Source organism: Taurulus bubalis (genome assembly GCF_910589615.1).
Source record: "Taurulus bubalis genome assembly, chromosome: 16".
In the NCBI taxonomy this organism is placed as follows: domain Eukaryota; kingdom Metazoa; phylum Chordata; class Actinopteri; order Perciformes; family Cottidae; genus Taurulus; species Taurulus bubalis.
Window position 1 is genome coordinate 1,737,775 of NC_136604.1, and position 17,948 is coordinate 1,755,722.

The 17,948-nt window shown below is 46.0% G+C and overlaps 2 protein-coding genes across 2 annotated transcripts; both read left to right on the forward strand.

Annotated features, from left to right (window-relative positions):
* Window positions 1–6,613: 6,613 nt before the first annotated feature.
* mgat1b (alpha-1,3-mannosyl-glycoprotein 2-beta-N-acetylglucosaminyltransferase b) lies at window positions 6,614–13,216 on the forward strand. Its single transcript, XM_079232194.1, has 2 exons — window positions 6,614–7,501; window positions 11,034–13,216. Exons 1-2 carry the CDS (start codon window positions 6,632–6,634, stop codon window positions 11,733–11,735), a joined length of 1,572 nt encoding a protein of 523 aa, XP_079088320.1. The 5' UTR covers window positions 6,614–6,631; the 3' UTR covers window positions 11,736–13,216.
* A 1,778-nt stretch (window positions 13,217–14,994) lies between these two features.
* polr1h (RNA polymerase I subunit H) lies at window positions 14,995–17,263 on the forward strand. Its single transcript, XM_079232111.1, has 5 exons — window positions 14,995–15,246; window positions 15,612–15,729; window positions 16,099–16,199; window positions 16,286–16,395; window positions 16,475–17,263. Exons 2-5 carry the CDS (start codon window positions 15,612–15,614, stop codon window positions 16,497–16,499), a joined length of 354 nt encoding a protein of 117 aa, XP_079088237.1. The 5' UTR covers window positions 14,995–15,246; the 3' UTR covers window positions 16,500–17,263.
* The last annotated feature ends 685 nt before the right edge of the window (window positions 17,264–17,948 follow it).

The window sequence follows — 17,948 nt, forward strand, 5'->3', positions numbered from 1 at the left end:
TTTTAAATCCAGCAACAACACAATTCAGCTTTTAAATAAACCTTGAAATAGTCCACATCTTTCATACATTATTGATATTATTCAACTTAAAGACAATACATATAGCGTGATATTTTTAACATCCAGCATCACACCATAATTGCTGATGAAATGTAATTGTTTAATGAATTCTGCTGTTGAGTTTCCTGATGCAACACCTCAACCTCTCCGCTTCACGTTGCTCTTTCTTCTGGTTACACATTGCAGATAAGTCACAGTCTACATTATTCTAGGTTTTATATTTTTAAAGGAGTCAATTTTCCGGAAGTGTGGTTCTGTGTGTCAAAGGAAAACCCGGCATCACACCTCAGAAGACCGAGCCAGCTGGAGGACGAGAGGCTGAAGCAACATGTCGCTGGACGTACGAGCCGGGGGCAGAGACACTGGAGCCCGCTAGCATCACCCAGAGGTGGGGGGCAGAGGCACTGGACCACGCTAGCAGCTAGTGTGGATAGAGAGCACCCAGAGGTGGGGGGCAGAGACACTGGAGCCCGCTAGCAGCAGTGTGGATAGAGAGCACCCAGAGGTGGGGGGCAGGGACACTGGAGCCGCTCGGCAGCAGCACGAAGATGCGCTGTGAACGGGACAACGAAGGAAATACAAGGGGCTCCAGGTGGCAGCTAGCCAGCTAGCTAGCTAGCCTGCCTGCTAGCCCGCCGGTCCGCGCTGCAGCTGGCCATGAGCCGTGTGTCCGGACCCGGACCCCGTCGGACCAACTCGTTCAGGACGGAATGTTGGAGGTGAGTTGACTTGATTCAGATGCTACGTCGATTCAGGGCAGCTCATGCATGCGAATAACCTTTGCAGCTCGGTAGCTCGCTAGCTAGCAGCATGTCTGGTTAGCTAGCGCGTCAGACCCCCGGTAGTGCGAGGGGTTGAGTCCAGCTGGGTGACAGCGGGCTTAATGGCGTCAGAGAAGCCCGTGAAGCGTCCCAGCTGGGGCTCCTCTCGACAGACCTCGGCCGACCTGCTCTGCAACGTGGACACAGTTTGATTTAGTGTCAGCCACCTCAGAGGCCTGGTCGGCCGGTGCTCATTGCCTTTCCACAGCGGAGGCATGCGGGACGCTGGCTGCCGCCCCAGTAGGGCGCCTGCTGCCGCAGACTCTTCCGTGTGACCCTACCAGTCAGCTCCACGTTGGATGACAGGAGGAGGAGGAGGAGGTAAAGAAGAACAGAGAGCAACAGGTCCCTCCCTGCTCAGCCTGTCCAGTCTGTAACGTACAGGGAGGAGACGTGTTGCTCGAGCTCAGGTAACGTCTGCTTACTGTCTTCGGCTGTGGACTTGATTCGTTTGGCTCTGAACCCCGTTACACACCCGGCCTGCTCCTCTGAGGACTACAGCTCCTCTGAGGACTACAGCTCCTCTGAGGACTACAGCCCTCATGGCCGCACTCCTCTCCTTGGCTGGACCAGAGCTACTGTGTGTCTGAAGTGCTGCTTTGTGGTCTTGTTCAAGGTAAACGGATTCAACGTGTTCATGTTGCTGCTTCCTTTGTCAAGATAGTCTATCCAGTCTTTGAAAACTCAGTAGTAACACACACACTCGGCAGTAACACATACGGTAGTAACGCACACACACACGGTAGTAACACATACGGTAGTAACACACACACACACACACACTCGGTAGTCACACACACACTCTGTAGTAACACACATTCACTTGTTCACCTTGTTGATATCACAATAATCTAATATTCTAACCTTCATGAAGGTTACATTTTTACTTCCTTTTTTAATATCACAAATGGGCCTTACTGAGAATTGTGTACATGTGCTTAGGACCAGTTTTAGAATCCTCTTAAAATGATTATGTATCACTGACACATAAACAGGATCTCCAGTATGTGACGGCTGGAAGTGAGCGTCCTAATGGCTGAAGAGCGTTGGATTCCTTTTGGATCATCCAGAACCTGAACAACAGCCACTTGTCATCAACCGGCTCATCAGCTATTCTTTAAACATCTTATGTGTCAGTCGGTGAGACAATGTGGAATATGTGGGGGTTCAGGCATGGTATGTTAAAAGCGTGTAGAGCCAAAGAGTCTTTACTGAGCAAGGTGTTGGTTCCTTGTCGTCAAACATCCACCACACAAGATTACTGCACGCCTATATTTATCAGCAGTAATTGGTTTAGGCTTTCTAATGCAGAGGCGCTTCTGTGGAGTCGGTGTGACCTCCTTTATCCCTCACTCTCAAAGTCTAGCAAAGAAGGAGACCTCTCCTGTCTCACACACACTGTTGACACTCTTGTTGTAGTTGGGCTGACCAGCTCTGTGCAAGCATTTCAGCATTTGTACTGTGGTCTGTTTGTTCATGGGAACAAGTGGACTTTGTACTGTAAAAACTAGTTGGACACTAAATGGAGCGCGACTTTAAAGGTCCAAACAGCTAAATTACAAACAAGTTGGTATCAACTATTCAGGTAAGGTAGCTTAGAGCTTCACATTTCTGCTTCTTTCCCAGTGTAATGGTTCAGCGTTGAATGTGTATATGTGTATAGTGCAACGAGCAGCACAGTGCATGTACACTTAGCATGAGTATGGGCCGAGGATGCTCCTGAAGCAGAGCTGGTGTAAACCATAGAATAGAATGTTGGTAGAATAAGAGTAGAAGGTACATTCCCAATCAATCACACACAGGGGGTCAGTGGTACCGCTACCATTGCAACGTTAAAGCGGCCTAACTTCTGTAAAAACTAAACCGACGACTACGGCAAGTCACGAGGAGAGGAAGACGGGAACGACTAAAACGACCAGGGGAGGAGTAACTAGGGGTGGGAGTCACCAGAGGGCCTTCGATTTGATCACGATTCTTGAGTCCTGATTCGAAACTATCACGATGCTGCGATATATGGAGGATTGCGATTTATTCCCTTTTTTCCACCGCAGATTGTCACCTTTGTCAACATATTTCATCTCGGAAGATAAAGTTTTCAGTCAGTTCATCTCACTTCAATATGTTTTATTGCAGCAAAATTGGACAAACTGACCAACGCTCATAAATGTTGCACCTGACAAACTGAACAATCTACAGAGTTGGGACGTGCCTGAGAGGGGGCGGGGCTTATCTCATTTCCGCCGTCCACCATGAAAATAACCACTCTTTCTGCTTTATACTTGTTGTTGAAATCCCCAAAACGTCGGAACATCAACCGCCCTCGTGTCTGGGTTCATCATATGATCCGTAGCCGCACACAGCTCGGTGAATTTCACGCGAGGAAGTGTGTCTGAATGACAGCGCTAGAGGACCTGTAGCCAGTTTGATTTATGCTCCTTTTTTATGTCTTTGACCAGCTCTGTGTCGCGCATGTAGTCCCGTGTTTCGAGCAACAGGTCCAGACGTTTGATTTAAACGCGGACGGCGCATTTCTCATTTCTTTCTGTAATGCCGCCATGTTTGTTTTGACCAACTTCCTCCCATCACGCCATGACCGTGACCTCTGCTGACCTCAGAACAACACAGCACCATCTAGTGGACTGAAAAGGCAATTTATTTAATTATTCGAGGACCAAAAGGTTTATAATTGATATAATAAAAGATTGATACTTGGCTTCCGTGTATCGATACAATATCGGAACGCAAAATATAGCGATACTATGCTGTATCGATTATTTTTTCTTTCCCCGCCCACCCAATAGTAACGTTAAAACACAGGGGGACAAAATTAACAAGTTAGTGCTTTATCCACACAATTAATAAGATTGCTAGCTTGCTAATTCCTCCATGCTTTAATGCTTAACTGGTTTCATAAGTTGAGCTGAACAAGCCGCTGGGGAGAGGACGAGCTACTTGGCTAACTCTCAGCCACCATAACCAGTGACAGCAAGAGTCTGCTCCACCGTGGGAACGTACGTGTTGAGTTTGGAGCAATGATCAAACTGTGAGTACTCATGGTCTGTTCCCCTGAGCCAAAGGGATTTCTTTAGATGTCTGATCAGTCCATAACTCAAAGATAGGCTTTTCAGTTTGCAGTGGCATTAATCAGCTGGAGAAGAGGCAACCAGAGAATGCACACATTTTTAAATGTTGGGTCATATGAGTAATTAATAAGTAATTGTGTCAGCACTAGATTGACTTTTCAACTTGACCATTGGTTATATTTTAGTTATGATATCTGAGAGCTGAAGGCTGGCTACATGTAACCACACACCTGTGCAGTTCAAGGCTTCCGTACAAATCTATAGTTTACCAAGTCTTTTGCAACCAAGTCTGTAAATACCTTATTTGGTCATCTGGATTAATCGTACTGCTGACTTAATATTTTTAGATATCCCACATGTTTGTTAACAGCATTTATTAGGGGCTTGAATTCCGCTCCCGTCACCGCTTTTATCAATGTCCTTGGCAGGCAGGAAGAGAATGCAGTAACCTCCCTTTTTTTCCTTCAGTGGAGAACAGTAAATCATCATGATCATAAACACAATCTGAACTGTTGATCGAAGGGAATAAAAATTAAAACGGCATTCCCCTTTTTACAAGAATCCTCATGATCAGCTCAAAGGTCGACAGCTTTGCTCACACATTGTTCAGTGAAAGCCTGAGCATCATATGAGATGAGCAGGACATCCTGTGAGCATGTCGGATAAAGTGCTTAGTCAGCATATTGAGCTTCCAGAAATGCCACGTGTATCCTCCTCCTGAAGAGGAATGGAACACTGATAAAGTAGAGGTGGTCTCTGCACAGAAACATCCTAACTCCATAAACAGGAAGAGCTGCAACGCCCATGTGATCATAAACATCCACACAATGAAGGGTTGTGTGTATGTATGAGATTATTGAAACATGCTATTACACCGCCATATGTAACGTATTGGTTGAAATGTACTGAACTAGTTAAGATATGATACCTGTGAATAAAATATGGTCAAAAATGGTAAAACATTTGATCTAAGACTATCTGATCAAAAATAAGTAAACACGATTATGAATCTGACCACACATGCATGTCTTTTGATATTTTGATGTGCTACGATCAGCGAGACACATTTTGGTTGTTCATAAAGTTATTGTTGGTTCTGGTGTAGCCAGTGGATCTCCAGATAAGGAATAACACTCGGGTCCAGACTTCCTCTTCGGCCGTGCGGCGGTCAATGTTTACAGTCTGATTACCAACTGGAAACCTGATAATGGAGTTGGAGTTGAGAGATGACATCTACGACCAAATTGTTTCTCGGAATAAGAAGGTAGATAAAACAAACTAAATCGTCATCGGACAATAGCTGGTGGGTTCCGTCTTTTTTGCTCTCCACGCAGACCATTTACCTGCATGCAGCCAAAGCCCGCTGTGATTGGTCAATGCAACCCAAAAGGCATCCAATAGCAACCTCTTGTCCCGTTGTCTACGCATTCTGCAGATACCTGTTTATAGCAGGGACCAGTACCTGTTTAGTAGAACATCACGATTATTTTAAGTAATAATTCACAACATAATATCTTAATAAACGCTAGCTAAAGTTTACTTGGAAGTTGACTTCTTTTACTCACTGGTTTGAACCTTAGACTATATAAGAAGTAGATGTAGTCATCGTGATGTCACCCATTGGTTTGTGGACTGCCGTTTTGAAGCCTCGAATTTGGCAATTTCGCCAACTAATAAACTGAAGTTTCCATATTTGGAATGCGTAGGAGTGACGTAGCTGCAGTGACCTGTCAATCACCTTGTAGCTCCGCCCTAAAGCATCCCCTGCTCTATGGTCTCTTTGACTCTAAATGACCATAATCTACTAAATGAACATCATGTAGAGTCATTTATATAGACTTCTATACAACCAGAGGAGTCGCCCCCTGGTGGTCAGGAGAGAGAATGCAGGTTTTAAGACCCTTCCGCATTAGCTTCACTCGGCAGAAGCGGCGGTTTAAACTTGGGAAACTCCTCGACATTTGTGATGTGTGCTTCCTGTTTAATTGCTTACTAATACAGACCTGTAGTCACACCTGTAGGACAAAATATAATAACATAACCCTACTTTTTAGTCTCTTTTGGTTGGTTTGCACATCCTGCACAAACAGACATGAGAACGTAATGATTCTGTGGTTGCCTTTGCTGACGATGACTGTTTTTATTCACGTGTACAGAACTTTACACAATTCAGTGCATGTCTGTAAAGTGCTTTTCTTTCTGCTCACTCAAATGAGCTGCATTCATTCTGCTGATCATTTGTTCTGCTGTTCTGTTTTCAGGCGGATGGCTGAAGGGTAATATCCAAGAAGTCACATCCCCTCAACCCAAAGTGACCCTACTTCCCCCTTTTTTACTTTCATCTGCACTTTTGCAACCTCCCCTTGCCTGACTTTGCGTGTCCTATCTCAGCCCATTTCCCTTTTTCAAAAAGGATTTTAATGCGTGCATTCCACAGTAGGATCATGTGAATTCATTTTGAATTGGACTATTCTCCTCCTGACAGCCTTCCGACCAAAAAACAGGATGACTCTTAAATTTGAAAAAATTACAATGTGATCAGATATCAACTTCTGGCCCATGTGAGATTGCCACCTCAGTCTGTAGGAGTCTGACTCTGGTTCCATCACCTGTTCCCTACCTGCAGCCTTTTCCACATCCCCATCCCTTCTCACGTGTCAGTGGGCCATGGTTCGCAAGAAAGGTTCCCTTATACTATGCGGTGCTTTCCTGTTTGTTGCCTGGAATGCTTTGCTTCTACTTTATCTTTGGGGTCGTCCTCCAATCGGCCGCCTCGGAGAAGGTGTTGGAGCCGAACCAGGAGGAAAGGAGGAGTGGGCCGTGGGCAAAGGGAATGGAGACCGGGTCAACCTGGCCGCCGAGGTCATCCGGCTGGCGGAGGAGGTTGAAATTCAACTAGAGACCCAGAAAGAGCTACTGAAGCAGATTGAAAGTCACAGGGCGGTGTGGGCTCGGCAGAAAGACGTCGGGAAAAGAGAAACTGAGGATGCTAAAGAAGTCAAAAAAGAGGTTGTCCACCAGCCACTGACGACTCCACTCCCTCTAAAAGACAATGTGGACGATAGGGACCAAACTCAAGTAAAACCTACACAGAAGCCTGTTTATACAGTAGCTTCCGACACTAAGTTAGACCAGCACCAGGCCGTTGACATGAAGGAAGACATCGGTGAGAGCGATAACTTGCCGACTTCCGTTGCCAGCCCAGAAGTCGTCATTCCCATTCTGGTCATCGCTTGTGACAGAGTGACGGTAAAACGGAGCCTCGACAAACTGATACAGTACCGCCCTTCTCCAGCGCTATTCCCAATCATTGTGAGCCAGGACTGCGGTCATGCCGAGACGGCTCGCGTGATTGGCTCGTATGGAGATCAAGTGACGCACATTAGACAACCGGACCTGTCGGACATCAGAGTCCGACCAGAGCACAGGAAGTTCCAGGGCTACTACAAAATTGCCCGACATTACCACTGGGCACTTAACCAGGTGTTCAACACGTTTTCCCAGTCCACGGTGGTCATAGTGGAAGATGACCTGGAGGTGAGTGCTCTCAGACCTTACCACACATTACAGTCGGCATTTCATTGTGTCATTTTGCTTTTATTGGATAGTTTGACGGTAAAGACTCAGAGTTCTGTGGCGTGTCCAGTGGTTGATGTAGGCATCGGTAAACCATGCCATGCTGCCACAAAGTCGACCGTGAGGTTTCACAGCCAGCCATCCTCAAGTGTAGCAGAACGAAGTCGAGGAAGAGAAAGTTTAAAGAAGGAGGCAGATGGCTGAGAAACAACTTGGAAGTCTTGGTACGCATGAAAAGACAGAAAAAAGAGTTGGGCTGTGATTCTCTTTTGCCATGGGGATCAGTTTCATCACTGTCAATGTGTTCATCTTGCTTTGGTTACAGTACTGAATGTAATCAGAAATGGCTGTAGACATAATACATTGACTTAGGAATGTAGTGTTGACAGACACAACTGTCCCATAATGCAATGCACCGGGAAAAACAGAGACGCTGCTCTCAGCTAGGAGGAAATAATCAAAATGACTGACAGTGATGAGACCGCTATGGAACATCGTTATCTTGTCTTAAGTTTCAATAATCACATTTATCTGTAGATGCTAAGCTGCAGCTCTGGACAGAGAGAGCTGCTGACGATGTTTTAGGTGTTGTTGCAAACTGACAGCCACATCTCCTCCAGTCCTGTTAGCTGAAATGGATCAAGATGATGCTTGGAGTGTCTCCCTGGTAGTGACATGGATATATGGCCATCGGCTCAGTGTAGACGAGCCAATTAAAGCCTGAGAAGCAAACCTGTTTTAACCGCCAACAACAGAATAGCTCATCAGTGTGTTGTCTATCTGTGTATTCATGGAACTATTTTGTCTTGTGAATAATAGATAGCCACAGTCAACCCAGGCTAACTATACAGGAGTGGTTCAATTGCAGCCAAAATAAGCTATTCTGTTTGCCAAAAAATAGTAATTTCTTATTATTGCAGTTTTCTTCCTCCAAAGTGGGGCGTGACAAATAAAGCTTGAGAACCACTGCTTTAAGGGGAGAACCCTTCAGCAGAGCATCAGAGGAGGATCCTTCAGAAACCCAGCAAAGGAATGTTGAGGTTCAGCTCTACTTTGGACAGCCAGGCTAGTTGTTACCCCTGCTTACAGCCGATATGCTAAGCTAGGCTAACCATATCCAGCTCTCTACATAACACACTTCATCTTCTCACCCATCTCGCACATACCAGTATTTCCCAAAGAGTCATAGATTCAAACAAGACCCCATTATGACTGCACCATCCCATCAAATGGAAGCGTTGCTGATGTCACATGCTTTCATGCTTTCATGTGCTCATCGAGTCCAGAGGCTGCAGGCCTGCTGGCTCACGTTGGGCTCAGCAGGAGAAGTAGTCTGAGGGCGGCACCGTGCTGTAGACGGTTTGTAATGATGCAGGTTGGAAGGTTGGATGGCCTCTCCATGGTGAAAGTGCAATTCCATGTGGCTTCTATTCACATGTGGGTTAATGACGACAGGAGCTGGTCCCATGGTCCCCTCCTCATAATGATGACTCTGCACTCCCACCAGTACCATTACTCAACACTCAGTGTCACAAAGCCCAGACTGGTTTCCAGTCAGTTACCACACGGCATGTTTAGGTATGTGGGGCTGTGTGTGGAACAGGCTGATACTTGATGTCGGCAGTAGAGCGATGACAGGAAATGAGGGAGGAGATGAGTGTTGCAGGGACAGAGCGTTTCCTTCTCTGGGTTTAGAGTCTAATTTAAAGTACAGTACTGAAGTACAATGTTGAGCTACGTGTAGCTTCCTTCACTTACATCTTCCCATTTCAATTAATCCATTCCACAACATCTGAGGGAAATTTCACTTTGTATTCCTCCTCTCGCTTCACTGTAGGGCTGCAACTGACGATTATTGTAAGAATCGATTAATCTGTTGATTATTGAGACCTCCTCCTCGCAGTCCTGGTCCTGAGACCACCTCCTAACAGTCCTGGTGGTCCCAGACAGCCTCTGCACCAGAGGAACATGCCTGGGTGTCAGCAGGACCAGGTCGTGATCAGACCTGTATGCATCCTTAGCGTTTGCATACAGAAGGTCCAGAGTGTTATTGTTCCTTGTGGGGCAGTTGACATATTGTAGAAAAGTGTGCAGAGCTTTGTCCAGTGTGGTTAAAGTCACCAGATGGTCAGAACAGCAGCAGGCTGTTGCCTCACAGTCCACACAGTGGAGAGGATGTGTCCACTGCTTCCTCAGTGTTGTGATGTAATGGTACATTTTTATTGACATACAGAGCGGAGTGATCAGGTGTCTGTGATGTCAGAGGTGGGCGTGTTCAGTCCACACTTGTAGTTGTACGAACCTGTCAGTCACAGTCTCGGTGTTATGCTAATGTTGAGCTAATGAAGTTAGCCGGGGATACAACGGTCTCCTAATCTTATACACATAACACTACAAGTGTCAGCTCATGGTGGCAACAACAATGGCAGACGTGAACTCCCTACGGCTAACAGTTCAATGTTCGGGCTACAGAACACACACGGTGGGATTGCACCTCTCGTTCACACACACTGCAGTCCTCTCTTCTCACCGCTCAGTATCACGTCTCTGTCCGCTGAACAGGCCTGAAGCTGGGCAGCCATGTCTCCATGAAGCACACGAGGCTCACTCAGAAGACCTTTACCAGCCCGCCTTATTCCCCAAAGACCTCACGTTCCCCGTTATGATCCGGTAGCCGTGTGCTTTCCTCGCTCAAACATCTGACTTATTGAGTGGTGTAATAATCGCGCGACACGACGAATCAATAATGAAATTCTTTGCCAACTATTTTAATAATTGGATTTTATGGATTTGTTGTTGCAGCCATACTTCACTTCTTTGACAACTGCAGTAACCAATGCCTTTTCAGATTAAGATTTGACAAAACAAAAGATATGAGCAGCTTATGAAACAGAAAGTGAAGATTAAACAGGTTGGGAACCACAAAGCTAAAGTTGCTCCACTTGAACAGCTGCAGCGGTAACATGATACTTCCACTAATGCCCATTGATGCATCAGTGTTAACTATTTAATAATGTACAGTAAACAATGTTTTAGTATTTAGAGTATTATAGCTTTCCCCCTTTGGAACACTTTGTGCTCAATCCTGATAAAAACCTGAGAAGCATAAGGGCCGTCTACTTCTCCAAAGGTCAATTTAAGTTAACCTCCTGTTCCAATAACATCTTACTCAGCAAGTTGGAAGCTGGGAACATGCTGACACCCCAAAAGGAAGGAGGAAACACGGCTCCCTCTTCAGCCTCCCTTAACACTTGCTTTCTGTGTTTGTGCATGTTGCTGCGTTCCCAGATGTCAGTCTCTAAGTTGATGAATCCTAGTAAAGGCCAAAGCTTTCTTTAAAGGCTGTTCAGTGGAGAGAGGAGAGAATCAAATGTTTTCAAATGATATTTTAAATAAATCCGCCCAAAGTCACAGGAGTGTTTTAGCTGTTGAACTGACTCGGTGATTCCTGAGATCACTTCTCACCTCTCTGCTTCTGTCCCCCTCATTCAAGGTGGCCCCGGACTTCTTTGAGTATTTCCGGGCCCTGAACCCGATCCTGCGCGCTGACCCCTCCCTGTGGTGTGCGTCTGCCTGGAACGACAACGGCAGAGACGCCTTGGTAGATCCCTCCAGAGCCGGGTTGCTCTACAGAACAGACTTCTTCCCCGGACTGGGCTGGATGCTGCTGAAGGAGATGTGGGACGAACTGGAGCCCAAGTGGCCCTCGGCCTTCTGGGACGACTGGATGCGTCAACCGGAGCAACGCAAGGAGCGCTCCTGCATCCGGCCCGAAATCTCCCGGACGATCACCTTTGGCCGGAAAGGCGTCAGTTTAGGTCAATTCTTCGACCAGTACCTTCGCTATATTAAACTCAACACTGAATTTGTGCCTTTTACCAAACAGGATTTGTCTTATTTGCTAAAAGAGAAGTATGATGAAAAGTTTATAAAAGAGATTTACAGCGCCCCTCTGGTGAAGATCGAGGACCTGCAGCAGGGGGGCAGCTTGCGGGGCCCCGGACCCTACAGGGTGCAGTACTCCAGCCGGGACAGCTTTAAAGTCTTCTCTCGAAACCTGGGGGTGATGGACGACTTGAAATCTGGAGTTCCTCGTACCGGTTACCGGGGCGTGGTGAACTTCCTGCACCGGGGTCGGAGGGTGTTCTTGGCTCCACCAGAGGGCTGGACGCAGTACGACGTGAGCTGGAGCTGAGAGCGGGATCCAGACTACAGGCACGTCTTGAAGAGGAGCGCCTTCAGAGCGAGAACACCATCTCACACCAAAGAACACCAGCGGCTCATGACGGGACGGAGCACTGATGTTAGGATCAGCTGGTTAGACGGCCACACACACTTCACAAAGAGTTACAAGGTTTAGGGCAAGAACATTCCACCTTAAACACTGCTTCAAAACAGCCATTGGCAACGTGCCTTTCTTTCTGGGCCCATTTAGGTCGGGGGTTTGATTCCTGTGAATAACTGAACGTCACGTGTTTGCAGCAGCTATAAACGCAGTTGGGTAGCAGGAAAAATGTGATCTGTTTCAGTGTCGGTGATGTGAAGATCCACCTGAGGGAGGGGTCATCTCTAGAACCAGTTCATCTGTTTTCATTCAGCAAAGCTGATGAAAGCTGTTGAAATTGATCCGACTCTCCAGATTATGTTTCTGTTCACGTCCATAAACTAACCCGAGGCCGTGTGAGCAACAGCTAAATGAGAAGCTGAACAAAGTCATCGTATGAACACTAACGATTAAAGACATCATTTCACCGGGGTTTTAACCATGAGATTGAAATCTTTTTAGTAAAGCAGCAAACACAGTTAAAACAAACCTCATCCAGAGAGGAGGAGGTGCAGACATCTTCCTGTGGACCAGTGCACACTCCCCTCAATGACTTCACATGCGTAGTTCTCCACTCACAAGATGACCTTCCATCAGCTGACTTGTAACGCTCTTTGTTTTGACATTAGTGTGTGCACATAGAAGGTTTCCCGTAGCTCATGAGCTGACTCAGCCTACAGGAAGGGCAGCGATCCCACTTGACCACAGCTGCTTACTCGGCTGTGGAAGCTTAGGAAATAATGAGAGGATGTTGTCGTTGCCAGAAAGTAAGACCGACACCCTGAGTGTTTCTAGGACGTAGCAGAGGCATAAGCTGTGGGAGGAGCGGAGGTGCTGCTGCTCTCAGATCAGTTCATGAGGCCTCAGTGGTGGATCTCCTGCTCAAGCTGGTCTTGGAAGGCCTGGTATTCTTTTTTTGGGTAATGTAATGTATTAAATGCCTACTCTGATGGTTTGTAGAAGAACATGGTGAATATGAAGGATGACACTTTAATGGTAAGGATATTTAGAAATGGCTGAATTGTAGAACAAGTTGTCCAAGCTGATGAGGTCTAGTGATGACTGATTGAAGCGTGACTGGTGATCCCCTGAAGCCCTGACACAGGGCCGGCTGTAATGACATGACTCATGTCATCTTAGGTTTGTTAAAGAACCACTGATTGTTCCACACGCGTGTGTGTGTGCAACAGGAAGCTGTCAGTGGCTGGAGGGATTATCACTGTACTGTAATTAGCTTTGGGAGATTATCCACAGGGTCGACTGAGTCTCATGTCTGTATGGTGATGTGTACAACCACTGCCTGATGTGTTTATAACTTTAATACTATATAAATAAAATCAACTATTTTGATATTTGCCTACATGCTGAAGCGGTTCCTCTTTGATTGACAGCGCTTTGACCCTCAGTCCTGAAGCTCCTGCCATTGACAACAACACATGAAGGACTTCTTCTCCTTCGGCCTCTTCAGCGCACAACCTGGAAGTGGAATGAAGTCCTCCTGCAGAGCGGAGCGCTGCTCAGCCTTTAGCGCTTAGCTTGCTACACCTCGGCTGTCCGATCGCAAAGACCCTCACAGGACTTCTCAGATGGTTGCTGTCATGGTGGTAAAATGAAAGAAAAGGTTCCAGAAACATTCTGAGCACTTACACTCCATTTTGAATCTGGTCAAATAATCATTTTGCTCCACATTCAATTCCTAGTTTGAATTTTAAATAAAGTCCAGTACCAGGAGTCCTAGTTGCAGTGAACAGTTGGGTTCCTGAAGGTTCTGTAGTTCATGTAAACTGATGGGAATATTAAAACGCTCAGTTATTCATGTTTCATCTGTTTGGAACTGGTCTAGTATCAATGTCTTCCTTTCTGGTTTGATACTGTTTTTCTAAATTTTTAAAACGACCAAATCAAATCTTCACGCAAGGTCCACTTGCCAGCTTCCTCCAAAGCGTTCAGCTGTGGATCCTCTGCACCGTGTGTCAGGACCACCAACATGATCTCATCCTCCGAATTGTCTGCAGGTTGTTGGACGTGAAGCCACAGCTATTGACCCTGGTGACCCTGCAGTCTGTTCTTTATGTCCTGAAGGCTGAAGAGTCCATATGAGGTCCATCACTCAATATGAATAAAAGCACTCAGAAGGATTCACAAATGTTTTTAGTGATTTTCATGTAAACGACTTCATTGAAAATAAAATAGTATTTAGGTATAAATGTAAATAAAACCCATATAGAATAAGTTTCATAAAGTTATATTGTGCACACAGTTATTGATTAAATAAATGTAAAAGAAATTCGCAAATATGTGTTATAAAATAATTTACATTTCATCAAAAACATGTTACATGTATAAACAAACTGTTGAAAGCATTTAAAAACTGATCTCACAAAACCACAAATGTATTATTAGGCTCGTTCGTTAGAGCTGCGCCTCGCCTGGAATCCAGAGAGAGCAGCAGGAGGCATGACAAAAAACTGCAATCAAGTCGGACAGTTGTCAGCTGCCTTCAAAGTAAACACAGGAAGTCACGGGGAAAATGACTTCCTGTTAGTTCCGAACTTTTGTTTACTTGTAGTTTACAGATCACGTTTGGATTTATTATATGTGTTTATAAATATATATATATTTATGTAGAAATGAGTGTGTAGCTGCATCCTTTGGTCTTTTAATGTCTGCCTGTGAAATACATTACTAGTAGTTTTGATGTGTGTTGTATAAATACGATTTTGTATTAACAACCACACAAGAAATGTTTTTAGGTCAAACATGAGACTAATAGTTAATAATCCAGCGTTAAGTATTACAACTACACATAAAATAAGAATTTTCTACAACACGTGGTGTTTGCTGTCAGATCTAAGAGCCAATCAGCTCTCTGATGTGGCGACAGCCAGGCGTTTCCCATCATGCACTGGGCCACGCAGTCGTTGGAAAGCAACTGCGGCGGCTGACTCTGAAATCGACGGCGACTTGGTCTCGTGAGAGTATCGTTGACCACGTGTGCATGACGTCAGAGCAAGTCGGGAGCAAGTCGGAAACAAATCTAACCGGCATGCATTGCGCGCCGATTGATTCTGCGCAGAACTGACTCATCGCGAACGAGCCTATTATTTCTTCTCCACACTGACTTTAGTCCAGAAGGATTTATCTGCAGACACACCCCTGAAACCGCGCCGGTCGGGTCACGTGTCGGGTCACGTGGTCGAACTGTCGCGTTCTGACAGCGCGCTCCCGCAGGATGACGTCACAGCATGCGACGGGAGGAGTTGAAGGACCCGCAGCCTGAGACCCGCATCTCTCCGCAGCCTGAGACTACCAAGCTCCACGCAGCCTGAGGCCCCGCAGACGTCTCGTCCTTTCGCGGAAAACTGCGTGTTATTTGAAGCCGGTGAGTAAAGTCCGATGCGCGTGAGCCTCACGGAGCGTGATGACGTAGCTGAACGAGACAAGGGGAACTGTTCTGGTTGGCTCTCGTTCCCCCACGTGCTCTCTTCACTTTTGTGTATGTATGTATATATATATATATATATATATATATATATATATATATATATATATATATATATACACACAAATGTGAAGTTGATCTTCAGGACTTTAAGAGCACTTTTAAAGCGTGACTCTCCCCCTGAATGTAAACAAGTGAAGTCCCAGTGTTAGCTGTAACCATGAGTCCACATGAAACCAGTCTGACTCGAGTCAGCTGCTGGTCCCGCCTCCAGCTGGTAACTGCATCCTGTTGTTCTCACACAGATGTCTTGTTTCGGTGGAGATCCCAACTTCTGCTCTGAATGTGGGAACGTCCTCCCACTTCCCGGAGTGCAGGACACGGTCCGCTGCCCCCGCTGCTCCTTCTGCATCCCAGTAGCAGGTACCAGTGTTGCCCCCTACTGGTTTCCACTCTACTGGTTTCCCTCCGTGTGCTGCGCTGTGTTCACTAACTGCTAGCGGATCCATCTCCATTGAGCACGACATCACAACCACCTATGAAGAAATGCATTCAAGAAAATATATTTTTGGAAAGATCACAACAACCTGGATTGGATCTCTGTAGTGCAACAAGATAATTGTTAAAAGACCCTGCAGAAACGGGCCTTTGAGAAGCGATGATAAATAAAAAACACACACTTCCCTGTGAACCGTTATACAAAAGATATCCCAGATGCAAACTATTGATCTCAAACGTTATTCTTCGATCACGGCGCCTGTGGCATTGATTATACTGTTCTTGACCCTCCAGAGTTCTCCGGCCAGGAGATCCGCTCCACTGTCACCTTCAACCCAGAGGAGCAGCTGTCTGTGGTCGAGGACGAGGAGGCCTCTGAGCTGAAGGGCCCTGTGGTAAGTGTGTGTGTGTGTGTGTGCGTGTGCGCGTGCGTGTGCGTGCGTGCGTGCGCAACGTGTTCATGAGCTCCTGCTCCCTACAGATTGACCGGCGCTGCTCTCGCTGCAGTAAAGAGGGGATGGTTTACCACACCAGGCAGATGAGGTCTGCAGATGAAGGACAGACCGTCTTCTTCACCTGTATACACTGCAGGTAATCATTGTGGGTGTGGTTTGAACATTTGGTGCTGCTGGGTGATCTTTTGCTGACCATTTTGATTTGGGTGCTCCAGGTATCAAGAGAAGGAAGACTCCTGAGAGGAAGTCCAGCTCCGCCTCTCAGTGTCGGATGCTTTCCCAGCACATGGACCGTAAACGTAACCCGTTCTTTGTGTACGGACGCTGAGCCCTCAGGGCCGATGCACGCGGTGAGAGCTAGTGTGTTGTGGGCACTAGAGGACCGCTCCCCCATGACATCTTCAGAGAAGGCTGATGTGCACATGGCAAATGTGTACGCGTTATCAACCTTTAAGGTCCATATATTACTGTAACTAAAAACTATCAGTGTTTCCTGAATAAAGTGTGTGGCATGTTTTTGACAAGTGAAACAGCTCACTGAACCACATGCTTCCTCTGTGGGATGACTAATGACTCATTACTCATCACAGGAGATCAAAAGATCCAACAGGTCTCACTATGATGGAGCAGGTTATGAATGCTGCATTAGGATTTAATGGCATGATGTGAGAAGTGGTAGAGGTTTTGTAATGACTCTGCTTTCATCTGATTTAAAGTATTTAAGCATCCATGGATGCAGCAGTGATGTTTGCAGACTGATTAAACAGAAATGTATCGCCACATCTAAATGTGCATTATATGGGCGGGGCCAGAAGGGTTCATACGGTCATGGAGAACCTGGAAAAGTCATGGAATTTTAAAATGGTTATTTCCAGGCCTGGAAAAGTCCTTGGGGGGGGGAACCCCAAAGTGTAGTAAAAGTCATGTAAATGTGTTACGTTCATGTTATTCATTTACGCTGAGTTTGAAATAATATGCTTTTAAAAGAAAGACTCAAAATATAAGCAGGCATCTATATAAATGTTTATTATTTTAATCAAACTATTGTCTCATTCATTTGTGTCATTTAAGGTTTACTGTATGCTTTGTATTCTCATTGTTAGTTTAAATACTACATTTACTCACGTTTTACTGTTTACACCGAGTCATGTGTCAAAACCCTGTCAGAGCTCCAAAAGAGCTCACGGTCCCGATCGCTCTGTCCTGAAGATCGTCTTAGCTGCAGCTTCAGGAGGGAAACTGACCAGCTGGTATAAGGACAGTCTGCTAACCTCAGTGGTGGATCTCCTGCTCAAGCTGGTCTTGGAAGGCCTTGTATTCTTCTTTTGGGTAATGTATTAAATGCCTACTCTGATGGTTTATAGAAGAACATGGTAAATATGAAGGATGACACTTTAATGGTAAGGATGTTTAGAAATGGCTGAATTGTAGAACAAGCTGTCCAAGCTGATGAGGTCTAGTGATGACTGATTGAAGCGTGATTGGTGATCCCCTGAAGGAAGAGCGCTGGGCATGGAAGCAAGTGTCACCTAGTGGCCATGCCGTGTAACTACAACATCTGGATCTATTGCATGGGGCTCAAAATGATTTTCCTGCACATGATGAGCTGTGTGGGTCGTGAGCGAGCCGAGACATTGGGAGACGCTTCATGGACCGGAGCCGCTCTGTATGAGGCTCTGGGTCTGGAGG

Coding starts and splice junctions, on each gene's coding strand:
- mgat1b (XM_079232194.1), top strand. CDS start 6,632: ATGGTTCGCAAGAAAGGTTCCCTTATACTATGCGGTGCTTTCCTGTTT. Junction 7,502..11,033: donor TAGTGGAAGATGACCTGGAG/GTGAGTGCTCTC, acceptor CCCTCATTCAAG/GTGGCCCCGGACTTCTTTGA.
- polr1h (XM_079232111.1), top strand. CDS start 15,612: ATGTCTTGTTTCGGTGGAGATCCCAACTTCTGCTCTGAATGTGGGAAC. Junction 16,200..16,285: donor CTGAGCTGAAGGGCCCTGTG/GTAAGTGTGTGT, acceptor TGCTCCCTACAG/ATTGACCGGCGCTGCTCTCG. Junction 16,396..16,474: donor TTCACCTGTATACACTGCAG/GTAATCATTGTG, acceptor TGGGTGCTCCAG/GTATCAAGAGAAGGAAGACT.